The sequence below is a fragment of the Cervus elaphus genome, chromosome X, assembly GCF_910594005.1.
Source record: "Cervus elaphus chromosome X, mCerEla1.1, whole genome shotgun sequence".
Lineage (NCBI taxonomy): Eukaryota > Metazoa > Chordata > Mammalia > Artiodactyla > Cervidae > Cervus > Cervus elaphus.
The window spans coordinates 176,838,934-176,854,444 of NC_057848.1; the positions used below are offsets into that span (position 1 = coordinate 176,838,934).

The 15,511-nt window shown below is 42.6% G+C and overlaps 1 protein-coding gene across 1 annotated transcript; it reads right to left on the bottom strand.

The window, feature by feature from the left end:
- Positions 1-2,554: 2,554 nt before the first annotated feature.
- Positions 2,555-13,363, bottom strand: LOC122690071 (odorant-binding protein-like). The gene is made up of 7 exons (XM_043897020.1): positions 13,246-13,363; positions 12,634-12,773; positions 11,481-11,548; positions 7,563-7,673; positions 5,620-5,721; positions 5,372-5,414; positions 2,555-2,768 (listed from the first exon to the last, which is right to left on the bottom strand). Exons 1-6 carry the CDS (start codon positions 13,321-13,323, stop codon positions 5,395-5,397), a joined length of 519 nt encoding a protein of 172 aa, XP_043752955.1. The 5' UTR covers positions 13,324-13,363; the 3' UTR covers positions 2,555-2,768; positions 5,372-5,394.
- Between the last annotated feature and the right edge of the window lie 2,148 nt (positions 13,364-15,511).

The window sequence follows — 15,511 nt, forward strand, 5'->3', positions numbered from 1 at the left end:
GGTACCATTACACGCCAGTCAGGATGGCTGCTATCCAAAAGTCTACAAGCAATAAATGCTGGAGAGGGTGTGGAGAAAAGGGAACCCTCTTACACTGTTGGTGGGAATGCAAACTACTACAGCCACTATGGAGAACAGTGTGGAAATTCCATAAAAAACTGGAAATAGAACTGCCATATGACCCAGCAATCCCACTCCTGTTACACACACTGAGGATACCAGAATTGAAAGAGACATGTGTACCCCAATGTTCATCACAGCACTATTTATAATAGCTAGGACATGGAAGCAACCTAGATGTCCATCAGCAGACAAATGTATAAGAAAGTTGTGGTACATATACACAATGAAATATTACTCAGTTATTAAAATTTGAATCAGTTCTAGTGAGGTGGATGAAACTGGAGCCTATTATACAAAGTGAAGTAAGTGAGAAAGAAAAACACCAATATAGTATATTAATGCATATATATGAAATTTGGAAAGGTGATAATGATCACCCTATATGAGAGACAGCAAAAGAGACACAGATGTAAAGAACAAAGTTTTGGACTCTGTGGGTGAAAGTAAGGTGGGATTATTTGAGAGAGTAGCATTGAAACATGTATATTACCATATGTGAAGTAGATAACCAGCCCTAGATCAATGCATGAGATGGAGCACTCAAAACCATTGCTCTGGGACAAATCACAGGGATGGAATGTGGAGGAAGGTGGGAGGGGTTTGGGGACAGGAGAACACATGTACACCCATGGGTGATTCATGTCAATGTATGGCAAAAAGCACTGCAATATTGTAAAGTGATTAGCCTCCAATTATTTAAAAAAAAATTAAAAACTAATAAGAGGAAAGACGGAAACTTTTTTGTTTTTTCTTATTAATGTTGCTGTTATGAATATACACAGGAACACATATGTTTGTATTAATATATGTATATATATGTGCGTGTGTACATAGGGATGTATACACATACATGTGTATATGATAATTTACAGTTTTTGACTTGGTTATGCTAGCTCTACCTTTTCAGTGTTTCTTAAGATGTTCAGCCTCTTACTCTGGTGCAGTTGTATCTGTGTGTATCCACCCATCCAATCCAGCATTTCCAGACATTCCATGAGGACCAGAGTTAGAACTCCAACTGCATACAAGGGGGAGAATTTAAACATTGTCCCTGACATCCATGACTCCCAACCAACCCATGGAAATATTCATTGTGGTTGCCTTGTCAATGGCCAGCTGTAGCCCATTTGGAGGCCGTGTCTATGTAGGAACTAAAACATGTATTCTCTTACATATTGCTTGGGGCTGGTATTATTTTCCTAGGACTTGGACCAAATGTCTGAGTTTTGATCCAACCCTTGGAATAAGTTCTACATCATTTTTTCTTAAAGAGTTATCTGTTTATTTTTGCTATGTTGGGTCTTCTCTGCTACATGAAATCTTTCTCTAGTTGTGGCAAGTGGTGGCTACTCACCAGTTGCCATGTGTGGGCTTCTCATTTCAGTGGCTTCTCTTGTTATGGAGCAGAGGCTCTGGAGCGCAGGTTCAGTAGTTCTGTCTCATGGGCTCAGCTGCATCCTGGCATGTGGAATCTTCCTGGACCAGGAATCAAAGCCCTGTCCCCTGTCCTGGCTTGTGGATTTGTAACCCCTGGGCCACCATGGAAGTCCCATAACTATCTCTGTATCTTGAGTGCTTGATAGAACTTTTGGATTCTAACCACTCTGAGTACTGTAGGGGTGCTGATCAGCGTGCTCTGCCCATTATCGAGGGAATGGACAGTCCTTGGAAATGCTCGCGTCCACTGCTGTTTGAAGCATAATAGGCTGGAAGACCATCTTTAGGTCCAGTGAACTGTGGTTCAGTAACCGCTGCCTCATTTGGCTCTCAAGTGTCAGCTGCCGCCCCATCTTTGATTCCTTCTCTTTCACCTGTTCAGAAATATGAGTCCTTCAGCTCAACTACAGGTCCTGGTGATGTCAGACTACACACTTCCCCTCAGCTAGGGTAACGTCATCCTGCGTTTTCCTTGAGTAAACCTTAGTGAGTGGAACGTACGTTCCTTTCTTGGGAATAAATAAGATCCTTCTGAGGGACTTTTCCCTGATCAGACTGCCCCTTCCATACAGTAGACTAAAGTGAAAGTGTTAGTTGCTCAGGTGTGTGCAACTCTTTAGGATCCTATGGACTTTAGCCAACCAGGCTCCTCTGCCCATGGCATTCTTCAGGAAATATTGGAGTGGGTTACCATTTCCTTCTCCAGAGGATCTTCATGATCCAAGGATAGAATCTGGGTCTTCTGCCTTGCAGGCAGATTTTTGACCATCTGAGCCACCAGATAAGCCCATATGGTGAGAGGATCCATAACCTTGTCCCATGACACTTTAGTCTATTTTCTCCCTCTTCCCTGGACACCTGAGGGCATGTCTACCAAATCTACGTAAGCATTGTCTCTGATGAACACCAGTCCTATGAAAGGCACAGTTTTCTGGGTACTTAATATGGACATTTATGTGTTTTAAGTGAGGTGACTTTTACATAGACATGCGTGTGCAGGGCAGATATTAAATTGATTTATTTAAGCCCTTAGCAATCAAATAACACCAACCAGGACATGATTTGGTGACTGGGAGAGATGAGATGGGATAAGGAGTGTGAGTGTGAAGAGAGCAGGATCATGTTAATCAGGAACCAGGAAAGTTGTCTTCATGTTGTTGATCTTGAGTCCATGGAGATGAGGATGTGTCTGGTCTCTGTGACTCTTTCTGCAGGTTGGAAAAAACAGAACCAAAGGTTTAGTAGAGTCGACTGTGTGACAGTTGACTGAGGTGAGCCTCAGGCAGTAGGCTGTCCAGGAAATAGGGAATTGGTAGCTGATTCAATATCCAATTCCAGGTGGACCTCAACACTCCACATCTCTGTGATGACAGTTTCCCTGTGGAGTTGTCCCCAGGATGTACATATGGTTGGAGATTTCCCACTGGGGATTGATTCTATGAGTAATGATTTCACAATGCATGTACATGGTGGTGCTTCATCTAAAGATGATTTTCAGGCTCTGTAATTGGAGCAGACAATTCTAACCCTGCAACTTTTGTCTTTTGCATTAATTTCAGGGGTACAGCCAAGTGATTATACATACAATAGTTAGTATCTATTCTTTTTCAGACTCTTTTCCCATTTAAGTTTTACAGAGTATTGCATATAGTCCACTGTGCTATGAAGTTGGACCTTGTTCTCTATCCTTCCTGTATATAACAGTTTGCATCTACTAACCTCAAACTTCTCAGACGGTACGGATCTGCCTATGATTCAGGGGACCCAGGTTTGATCCCTGTGTTGGTAAGATCCTCTATAGAAGGGAATGGACCCAGGCCAGGATTTTTGCCTGGAGAATCCAGGCAACCGTATGGACAGAGGAGATTGGAGGGCTATGTTCCATGGCGTCGCTGAGAGTCCGACATGACAGCAAGGAACCTTTCTTTCACTTTCGCTTTTCAACTACAAACCTCCCAATCCTTCTCTTCCCCAGCCCCCTCCCACTTGGCAACCACAGCTCTGTTCTCCACCTCTGTGCGTCTGTTTTTGTTTTGTAAATAAGTTCCTCCATGTCATGTTTTGATTCCATGCAAAAGTGATATATATGTGAAAGTCAAAGTCACTCTGTCACGTCTGACTCTCTGTGACCCCGTAGACTGTCACCCAAAATGTTCTTCTGTCTTGGAGATGCTCCAGGCAAGAATACTGGAGTGTGTTGCCATTTCCCTCTCCAGGGGATCATCCTGACCCAGGGATCGAATGCGTGTCTCCTGCATTGTTGGCAGATTCATTACCATCTGAATAAACCATGGCTTTTATCTCCACTGAAGTGAGAGGTGGACTATAAGGAAAGCTGAGCACCAAAGAATTGATGTCTTTGAACTGTGGTGTTGGGAAAGACCCTTGATACCTTGATAGGCCCTTGGACTGCAAGGAGATCCAACCAGTCCATCCTAATGGAAATCAGTCCTGAATATTCATTGGAAGAACTGATGCTGAAGCTGAAACTCCATTACGTTGGCCACCTGATGCAAAGAGATGACTCATTTGAAAAGACCCTGATGCTGGGAATGATTGAAGGTGGGAGAAGAAGGGATTGACAGAGGATGAGATGGTTGGATGTCATCACTGACTCAATGGACATGAGTTTGAGCAAGGTCTGGGAGTTCATGATGGACAGGGAAACCTGACATACTGCAGTCCATGGGGTCACAAAGAGTCAGATATGACTGAAAGACTGAACTGAACTGCAAACTATAAGCGACATTTATGGTATTTGTCTTTCTCTTTTTGACATATTTCACTCAGCGTGACAAATCTCCTGGTCCATCCAAGTTGCTGTAAATGGAGTTATTTGTTTCTTCTTATGGCAGAGTAATGTTCCATTGAATATACATACCACTTCTTTGTTATCATATTCACCTGAAAGCTAGTGCTTTTAGTATTTTTTTTTTTCCTTAAGTTTCTTTCTCGGCAGAACATTAAAAGCCATAGTTTAGCCTAGATCAGTGTCATTCTCTGAGGTTGTCTTATTTTAGAAAGTTCAAGCATCTCACTTTTGGAACATCTTCTGAGTAGGAATATAAAGCAAATGCAGATTTCAGAGAATGCAGTTGGAAGGCCTTTACTTGTTCTGTCAGAATGATATGAGATTAAACACTGGTCTTGCAGAAACCCTGAAAGTGAAAGTCACTCAGTCATGTCCAACTCTTTGCAATCCCTTGGACCATGACAGTGCATGGAATTCTCTAGGCCAGAATACTGGAGAAGCTTTCCCCTTTTCCAAAGCATCTTCCCAACTCAGGAATCAATCCCAGGTCTCCCCAGTTGAGCCATAAGGGAAGCCTAAGAATACTGGAGTGGGTAGCCTATCCATTCTCCAGCAGATTTTCCCAACCTAGGAATCGAATTGGGTTCTCTTACATTCCAGGCAGATTCTATACCAACTGAGTTATCAGGGAAGCCCAGGGCTCTCTTTAATACTGATTCTCCTGGAGGAGGTATGTGTGGGGATAACCATGAGGTCTGGATTGACTATTAACACGTGGTTAATAGTTTCCACCAACTCATGGGGATTCCTGCTTTTCCCTGATGATTTTGGTCTGCAAGATTCCTGCAGGACAAGACTCTCACCACAGCTGCTCAGCATTAATCAACCAAACTCTTTGCAATTTAATATGGTTCAAGAGCAGTGAAATTATGGAACAAAAAATTGTTTAGTGACACGTTTAAATTGTTGGGACAAACATTTCACACGTATGAAATAACAGTGTTTCCTTATTGCTTCACCATGAAGGGTCACCATTAATAACGGACCACGTTTACTTACAAAAGTGTCAGAGTCACGTCTTTTCACTCGTCTGGACAGTTATCTGGGGAAAAACAAAATGAGAGAACTAAAATAGGCACCAATTACTAACATTCCCCAGTATTTTGAAGGCTTCTTTCTTTTTTTAAACAACGAATCTTAAAAGAGATTACTTGTGGAAGAAGAAATTTTGATTAAGCTGATTTGTTTCCTGATATTTACACACAGGGTGAAAAGCATTGCCAGGGAAAAAAGTATAATTCCGTTACCATTATGGATGAAATTCAGGATATTTTCTTCTGGAATCCCATTTTCTGTCACCGCGTTTTTGAACTCCTCTTCCCATTGCGAATCAACATCATCTCCTTTGCCTGTAAAATCACCGTGCAAAAAGGAGAATTATTGACCCCTGGGAACCCCCGGATATTCCTGAATTCTGCTGCTGCTGATAAGTCGCTTCAGTTGTGTCTGACTCTGTGCAACCCTATAGACGGCAGCCCACCAGGCTCTGCCGTCCCTGGGATTCTCCAGGCAAGAACACTGGAGTGGGTTGCCATTTCCCTCTCCAATGCATGAAAGTGAAAAGTGAAAGTGAATTCGCTCAGTCGTGTCCAACTCTTCGCGACCCCATGGACTACAGCCTACCAGGCTCCTCCGTCCATGGGATTTTCCAGGCAAGAGTAGTGGAGTGGGGTTCCATTGCCTTCTCTGATTCCTGAATCTACAGAAGAGGAAATGGAACCTGCCAATCAGATGTTCACTTGCATAATCTAAGAGCTTCAAATGGTTTCCATGACACAGACATGTGCTTTCTGCCTTAAGAATTGACCCCAGTCCAACTTGGTGAGTAGGACACCCTACCCCTCAGCATCAGAAGCTGGACTGCCAAAATTTGCCAGGATCTCCATGACTCTGGGGTTCAGTTGACCCTAATATGGAACCTACTTGCTACTCACACCCTCCTCGTATATGTACCTGCCACTCATATCTGTTTCTAAACCCAGTTTAATAGGAAACACCTTTCTCCCTTTCCACGGACACATTCACCACTTTGCATATAATGACAGGGCGTGATTTACTCTTTCATGAACCTACCACTCTACCCAATAACCTTTTCTGAAATAGACCTCTGTTGTCTCCATGGCACACACACCTGTCAGTGCTTCTGCGTGGTTACTTGAGGGGGCGATGTCAGTGTTCATAAGAACAATGCATTTGAATCATGGAACAGGAGAAAGATTAATCTTACAAGTGTCTGTTCCAAGGCTTACAGTGCATCAGAAAACTGATATCGTATACTAACACATACATACGGAATCTGCATACATCTGGAATCTAGAAAGATGGTACTGATAATGAACCTATTTGCAGGGCATCAGTGGAAAAACAGTCATAGAGAACAGACTTATGGACATGAGGAGAGGAGAGGAGACAGTGAGACGTACAGAGAGAGTAACATGGAAACTTACATGACCATCTGTAAAATAGATAGCCAAAGGAAATTTGCTGTCTGTCTCAGGGAACTCAAACAGGGGCCCTGCACCAACGTAGAGGGGTGGGAGGGAGATGGGAGGGAGTTTCAAAAGAGAGGGGACATATGTATCCCTATGGGCTTCCCTTGCACCTCTGCACTTAAAGATTCCTCCTGCAATGTGGGAGATCTGGTTTTGACCTCTGGATTGGAAGATCGCTTGGAGAAGGGAAAGTCTACCCACTCCAGTATTCTGGCCTGGAGAATTCCAGTCGCAAAGAGTCAGACACGACTGAGCAGCTTTCACACAAGCATATGTATACCTATGGCTGATTCATGTCGATGTTTGACAGAAAACAACACAATTCAATAAAGCAGTGATCCATCAATTAAAAAATAAATAAAAATATAAAAATGAAATAAATTCAGCCTGATTATACCCATGGCTTGATATTAGTTGACATGTTTTTTTTAGAAAAAGATTCTAGCAAAACTTCATTTTTAAAATTTCAACAGATAGGAATCATTTTGAAATGTCTGATGATGTGACATTCTGCACCCTATGACCTCCTGTTTCTTGGTAGTTCACCTTCCAGGATCCTTAATTCAGTGAGCATAAAGATGCAGGCCTTGCACGCTGAATACTGAATACAGTCAGCACCTCCTGATATTCTGAGAAAGTCCTGACAGTGGACATGCAACATTACCATGTCAGTGGGAATTTTACGATGTCATACCTACCAAATAATCCCACCATTTTTGTCTCCTTGCCATGTCCATCCACGTTGAGATTATATGTTACGAGAGCGTTCTCGCCCCCATTAATGATGCTAAATTCATTGTGACCCGCATCTGCGTGAGAGAGAAAAGATACAAACAGCCCCACCTTAACTTATTGTCAGTTAGATTGTTGTTGCACAGGGTGGGCATGAAGAACGGCCCATCGTGTATGGACCCACTCACATCATGCATGCACAGAGTGCTCCCGTTTTGCATGCCAAGGAAAGGAGGCATGATTTTCCTCATCCCCACCCTTTCCTAAAGTGAACCAGTCACTCCTTGCTGTCTTACCAAGATGCTTTCTAGAACGTGTGTTCTAGTGAACCCCACAGATTTTTTCTGCTTTGTTTTTTGACTTGCTGAGTCTTTGTTGCTGCCCATGGGCTTTCTCTCCTTGTGGTGACTGTGAAGTACAGTCTAGTTGTGATGCATGGACTTCTCATTGCAGTGACTTCTCTTGTTGCTGAGCACAGGCTCTAGGGTGCATGGGTTTCAGTAGTTGCAACTCATGCAGGCACAGTAGTTGTGATGCATGAGCTTAGATGTCATATGGCATGTGGGATTTTCTCAGACTAGGGATCAAACCTACGTCTCTTGCCCTGGCAGGCAGAATTCTTATCCCCCGACCACCAGGGAAGTTCCTGAGAGTGTTTTAAAACATTATGAATGTGTTATCAAATACAGGTTCTAAAGTTCTTTGTATTTCTGTTACCCCAGCCATGAAATTGGTTTCTCTTGATCAAAATCAACCTACCTTGTGTTCATTACCTTCTGTTCCTGAGTGCCCATGTCAGGCCAGGCAAAGTTTTGAACACTTTAAGTGTTGTGTTCCCCAAGCCCCTCAGTCTGGGGTATGACATAGCCCACTGCCATGTCTGTTGGTGTGAAGACAGTTTACCTGCTGGGACGTGTAGGCAGTGACGACCTAGAGGTGACCTCCTTCCCCACCTGGCACTCTGCCCCTCCTCTCTGCTCTGCCCATCCACTCTGCCCCATGTGTCTGTACAAGAAGCATCTCTGACCTGCTGTGTGCGCCCTCTACACCCTCTACATCCATTCTCTCTCTCCTGGCCTCCATCTCACCTTCCTGCAATCACTCAGCAACATGAAATGTAAAACTGCCCATCTCTGTTCCCGAAGCATGCAAACACTACTGCTCCGTGTCTGAAACACTGAAAATTATTAGTGTGCTTGAAAAAAGAAAAAAGCAGCCAGAGCAGATTTGGAGTATCAGAGCCCTGACAAGAATATGCAATTTTCCCAAGGCCATGCCACGTCCACCAGCCTCACTCATGCTATGACAGCTTAACTCAGACTATGCATGTCCTCAGATTATCAGTGACCACCTGTGGTTCACTGTGGCTTCACCAAGGTGGGCATAGCAGCATCACTGAATTGACTGTGATGTTCATGAATGGATGGGCCAGTGAGAGTAAACCTATCTTCTGGGTGTCAGGACACCATCAAGGCCACTGCTGGTCCTGGGTCTGATGTGGGGACACCTCACAGTCCCCAAGACAAGCCTGAAGGCTGCAGTGGCTGGTCCCCAAGAGACCTTCCAAGAAGTCTTGCACTTCTGTTTGTCTCCCTGTTTAGTCATTGGGTAAAAATCAAGCTAAAAAGGATTGCAAAAATGGAGAAGTGTAAAGACAGTGGAAGCATTCATGATTTGGCAAAAGGAAATCATACAATGGGAATAAGAAAATGAAAGCATAATTTAGAAAACATCAAATATTAGAAGTTATCAATGAAAGTATGGGGAAATATTTTAGGCATGGATTTTACTGACTTGAGCTCATCGCATATGCACTGTGCTGCTACTTAGTTTGGGCAAGGGTTGTGATCACATATTGATATATTTAAATTTTTATCAAATATGTTCCTCTTAGGCCATGTAAAAATAATACTGTTATTTAGGGCCATTATAAAAAGCTCAGAGATACAAAGCTGAGCCAGTATCCCCATTGCTTTAAATAGAAGCTGCCTTTATGGTTGAACTCAAGATGATTTCCTTGAGTTCAAGTTCATCCATCCCAGATTGGATGGCCAAAGACATGTTAAGATTGTTTTTAAAAAGTGAATGTCAGTGATGTGCAAACTCAAGATAGATCCCCGAGACCTCAGTTCATAAGCCTGTTGTCAATTATCTGTGAGAACCCTATGAAATACAAATTCTACACTCATGCTTAGTCACATTGTTCTTGTTGATATTTAACCACTATGTCATGTCTGACTCTCCATGACCCCATGAAGCATACCACATCAAGTTCCTCTGTCCTCCACGATCTTCCAGAGTTTGCTCAAATTCATGTCCATTGAGTCGATGATGCCATCCAACCGTCTCATCCTCTGTTGTCCCCTTCTCCTCCTGCCTTCAATCTTCCCCAGTATCAGGGTCTTTTCCAGTGAATCAAATCTTTGCATCAGGTGGCCAATGTACTGAGACTTCAGCATCAGTCCTTCCAGTGAATATCTTGGTTGATCTCCTCTAGGATTTATTGGTTTGATCTCCCAGCTGTCCAAGGGACTCTCAAGAGGCTTCTCCAGCACCACAATTCTAAAGCATCAATTCTTTGGCGCTCAGCCTTCTTTATGGTCCAACTCTCAAATACATACAAAACTATTGAATAAAAGCATACTGTTGACTATACAGACCTTTGTTGGCAAAGTGATGTCTCTGCATTTTAATATGCTATCTTGGTTGTCATAGCTTTCCTTCTAAGGAGCAAGCATCTTTCAATTATGTGAATGCAGTCACAATCTGCAGAGATTTTGGAGCCCAAGAAAATAAAATCTGTCACCACTTCCACTCTTTCCCCTTTCTATTTGCCATAAAGTGAGGGGAACAGATGCCATGATCTTAGCGTTTTTGAATGTTGAGTTTCAGACCAGCATTTTCAGTCTCCTCTTGCACCGTCATCAAGAAACTCTTTAGTTCCTCTTCACTTTCTTCCATTAAAGTGGTATCATCTGCATATCTGAGGATGTTGATATTTCTGGTAGCAATCTTGATTCCAGCTTGTAATTCGTCCAACCTGGCATTTAGCATGATGTACTCAGCATATAAGTTATATAAGCAGCATGACAGCACACACTAACTTGTTGTACTCTTCTGCCAATTTTGAACCAACCTGTTCTTCCACGTCTCACTGTTGCTGACTGATCAACATACAGGTTTGTCAAGAAACAGGTAATCTGGTATTCCCATACCTTTAAGAATTTTCCACCATGTATTGTGATCCACACACTCAAAGGCTTTAGCATAGTCAATGAAGCGGGGAAAAAGAAAATTTTGTTTTTTGTTTCTGGAATTGCCTCTCTTTCTCAATGATCCACTGAATGTTGACAATTTGATCTGGTTCATCTGCTTTTTCTAAATTAAGCCTATACTTCTGGAAGTTCTCGGATCACCTACCACTGAATTCTACCTTGAAGGATTTTGAGCACTACATTGCTCGCATGAGAATTGAGCACAAAGTGCAGTAGTTTGAACATTCTTTGTCATTGACCTTCTCTGAGATTGAAATGGAAACTGACCTTTTCCATTTCTGTGGCCTCTGCGGAGTTTTGCAAAGTTGCTGACACATTGCTTGCAGCCCTTTAACAGCATCATCTTTTAGGATTTTAAAGAGCTCAGCTTGAAGTCTGTCACCTCTACTAGCGTTGTTCATATAATGCTTCCTAAGTCCCGCTTAACCTGACACTCTAGGATATCTGGATCTGGTCTCATTGATTAACACTCTGTTGAGGGGAGATGATCCAGTCCCTGACCTCTGATTTTTAGTAGGAGTAGAATTCAGGTGTATGGGGTTATTGAAGGAAGTTGAGACCAAGATTTCTACCTGAACATACTCTTTCCAGTGAAACATTCATACTTACAGTCAACAGCATAATGGGTTTCTTTCTTTATGCCTGAGACATATTTTTCTATGCATTCTCCATTCTTCCTGAAAAACAAAATATATTTAAGTTGGTTGATGAAGATAATAAAAATTTGACATATAATTAAGATTTTTTTTCTTTGTGACACCCAAGAAAATATGTCAGGTATCACCTCAGTGCTGGTGAACATTTGACCTCCAAAGGAGACAAAATATGCTGTCTCAGATACAGTGACTATCAAGTGGCAAGGATGGTTTGTCTCCACATTAAGTCTGACTAGTAGTTCTAAAGATAACCTGCAGATACACAACAGGTAGTGTGTAAAGTCAATAAACACAGAGAAATCGAGAGTTTTAGGAAAAAAGAACAAGAATGAACTTTTCCTTTATACAGTCTCTGAAACCTGAGAGGCATAGCTATCATGACAAACCGTGCGGGTTGTCACAACCGTGGCAGTGATTCATTAGACAATGAAAATGGAAGCGTTATCCACTCAGTTGTGTCCAACTCTTGCCACGCCATGGACTGTAGCCTGTGAGGCCCCTCCACTGCCTATGGGATCCTCCAGGCAAGAATACCGGAGTGGGTGGCCATTTCCTCCTCCAGGGGATCTTCCCGACCCAGTGATCGAACTCATGGCACTTGCATTGGCAGGCGCCTAGGACGGGACTTGGGAAAGTCACTAGGGGCTCTGACGGCTTTGGGAAATTCAGTGGTGATGAAACATCACGTGAGGAAGCCCCGAGGGCAGAGCTCACTGTGTGCTCTCCCCAGGCTCTCACTTTTGGGCTCAGTGGGAATCATCTCTTACAAATTCTGCAGGAAGGGTTCAAGCCCTGGTGGGGACTGTGGGCTCAAGGACATGAGCCTCTTCCCTCTGCTGTGTCCCTCTCTCCTTTAATGAGTTGATGCCAGTGGAGCGTCTGGATTCCCCCTCTAAGCAGAATCTTCAGGACATTCCCTGGAGGGTCACAGAGGAACTGCCCTCCCCCCAGCTCAGAGACCCTGCTCAGCCCCGCAGCTCAGGGTGTCTTCCTCTCAACATCACCCAGAGAGCTCCCTGCAAACGGGGAAGACACACCCTCCCTCAGGTCAGAGTTTATAGGTGTTTTATTTCTTTCTTTCTTTCTTTTTTTTTTTTTTTACTTACTTGATATAAAAGTGGAAGTGTACCGTGCCATTTTCTTCATCAAACTCAATGTAACGCGTGAAAATATGGAATGGCCCACCCTCGGTGATTCTGTCTATGTTTTCAGCTGCGATGTAATGGGTTAACCATCTTCCTGTGAACTACAAGTGAAAGTCCTTTCAGAAATCTTAGTCCATCTCTGTAAATTCTGCCCAACATCATCCCTCAGGAGTCCCCCTGCCCTTTCGCTTGAGCAGAAGTTACCTTTCTTTATGAACACAGCCCTAGGTATAAAATCATGTGGAAACTCAAGTCAAGTAAAGGAAAGAACTGAGAAATTACTGAGATAGCTTGAGCTGTCTTGTCAAACACAAGAGCCCTAGTCTAACAGCTATGTGTTGTTCCGTCAGTTTTATAAGAGCAGTGGACATGCATGAGAGCCAATGAATAGATGGTAGAGATGATACAGACATCACAACAGCAGGTATAGGGCCAGCGAACGGAGCAATTTTGAGTTGCAGGGAGATGCCTAGACTTAGCGATCCACATGACTGGACCTCGAAAGGGACACACACATTGATACACGTCAGGACCTCCTTCCAGGCTCAGAACACGTTCAAATGCCCCTGGTACCTGTGAGGCGTCTATCTCAGCTTCACCTTGACTGACAGCAAGCAGACCAAGGACAAGACCGAACAGCAGAACCTTCATCTTGTTGACTCTCGTGGTCCTTCGGTAGAAGCTGAGGGTGTCCAAGGGGTTGGAGAGGATGCTGCCTCTTTTATAGCCTGCGTCTGTTGGCATGACACATCATGAACCAATGGCCGTTCCTCATGTGACCAGTTACAACAGCAGGCATCTTCAGTATCCTGGTTGGCGGAGAGAAGATTTTCTGGCTTTCTGTCATGTGGATAATGAGATTTGTTTTAAGAGAAGCATATGTGGATGTGGGCATTTGACCTTTAAAGTAAGTGAGAAATTGCAGTACATTCAATATTGTAAGGTGACAATTATTTATTTTTCTGTTTGTCACGAGATCCAGAATGAGATGAGCTGTCCAAGGTACATACCCCTCACTCCTGCTTAACATTTATTTTCTAAAAGTAAAGATTGACTGTGTGGTTTAGTCAAGGGAACACTATTTCCTAAGAGACCCTTGGAAAGACTCCTGTTATTCTGAGGTGAGGAGCAGGTTGGCACAAAGTATTTATCATGTTCTCCTGCCCCAATGTGGGCTTTTTCCTCCTAAATACTAAGACGACAATCCATTCAAATGCCCCTTAACTTCATCTGAAGAAGGTACCTCAGTAGTTTATTTTCAGTGATTTCTTTTCAGACACCCTTTTACCCATTTAATCTGTAGTATAATATTTACTCACTAACTCAGTTGTTTCTCCCAGGGAGGAAAAAAAACTGGATAGCAGTTCTTGTAATTTTTAGAATTTTGAATGGAAAAAATAAATTTCCTAAGACAAGGTCACTGAAACAGTGAAAGAGTCATTTTTTTTTTTGCATTTTTAATCAACTTTTACTTATTTTCATCTTAATTCATGGCAATTTAACAAATAAATACATTAAAAGATTTATTTTGTTCTGAGTATCGAAATGAAGAAAAAAGGAGACTCAGGGTTTCTGAGTCAGCTAATTGAGAACACCTGGAGTGCCGATCCACTGCTGGCTACTCCTGGGATGGATCAGAGCTCAGAATCCTTCATTTCGATTGAATTCAGACCTTTGAGGAGAGCTTGTCGTCTCAAGGGCGTTTTCAGCTCACATCTTTAGAGGATCACTTCCCTTGATGTTCACATGGACCGACAATATATCTATGTTTTTTCTTTTTATTATCTTTTCTTTCAGTTGCAATATCATGCTATATCTTCTGTTCATACATTCCTTTGCATAATATCCTGTCATATTTTCAACTGTGAAGTCTGTGTGATAGAAGGTTTTCATGTCTCAGAATATCCTGAAACCGTTTCCTCTCTTTGGTCTTTGATCCAGACATTAATTTTCTTTTCCTGTCTGTTTCTTTATCTTGGCTGCACCATGAAGCATGCAGGTTATTAGTTCTCCAACGGGGATGAAACCCACATGGACGCTGTACTCTGTGCAGGGGAAGTGAAGAATTCTAATCACTGGACCACCAGAGAAGTCCCTGATTCAGATAAATTTGAGTAGTCACGTGATCCCAGCTAACACCCCTTATCATCACCCTTCCATCTCTACTTTTGTACCTCCAGCATTCCCAAGTTTTCGTTTTGGATGCTTACCAACATGTGTCCCCTGGGAGTGTATCCTAGGACCATCCCATCTTAGGAAGATCTTTCTAACTACCAATCAAGGGGAGATTAAACACTAGCTATTCTAAGACATTGTTGCAACAGTTCTAATAATCATGTTGTTTTCCATTAGTCTTAGCACTCTCCTTCCCTCACTGTGTTCACAAGTCTGTTCTCTATATCTGCATCTGTGTTCCCTCCCTGCAAATAATAGGTAGCTGCTGAGAATTTGGTGAAACACAGGGAGCCCAGCCAGGTGCTCTGTGATGACCTGGAAGGGTGAGATAGGATGAGGGGAGGGGGCTCAAAAGGGAGGCAATTAATGAATAATTGTGGCTGATTTGCATTTTGTATGGCAGAAACCAAGAGAATATTGTAAAGCATTCTCCATCAATTAAAAGATAGAATAGAAAAGAAAAAAGTTTTCATCCTTAACAAAATTGATGCCCAAAAAAAAATTCCTGTTGCTTTTTACTGAAAGGACTTATATGGCCTTTAATCCCAATTCTCATTAATATTGGTCAAAATGTAAGTAATAGAGTAATAAATAAAAACAGAACCATCTTACAAAAACATTTCTGTTGTAACTCCCTCCAAATAACACTAAGCCCTGCTTGGTA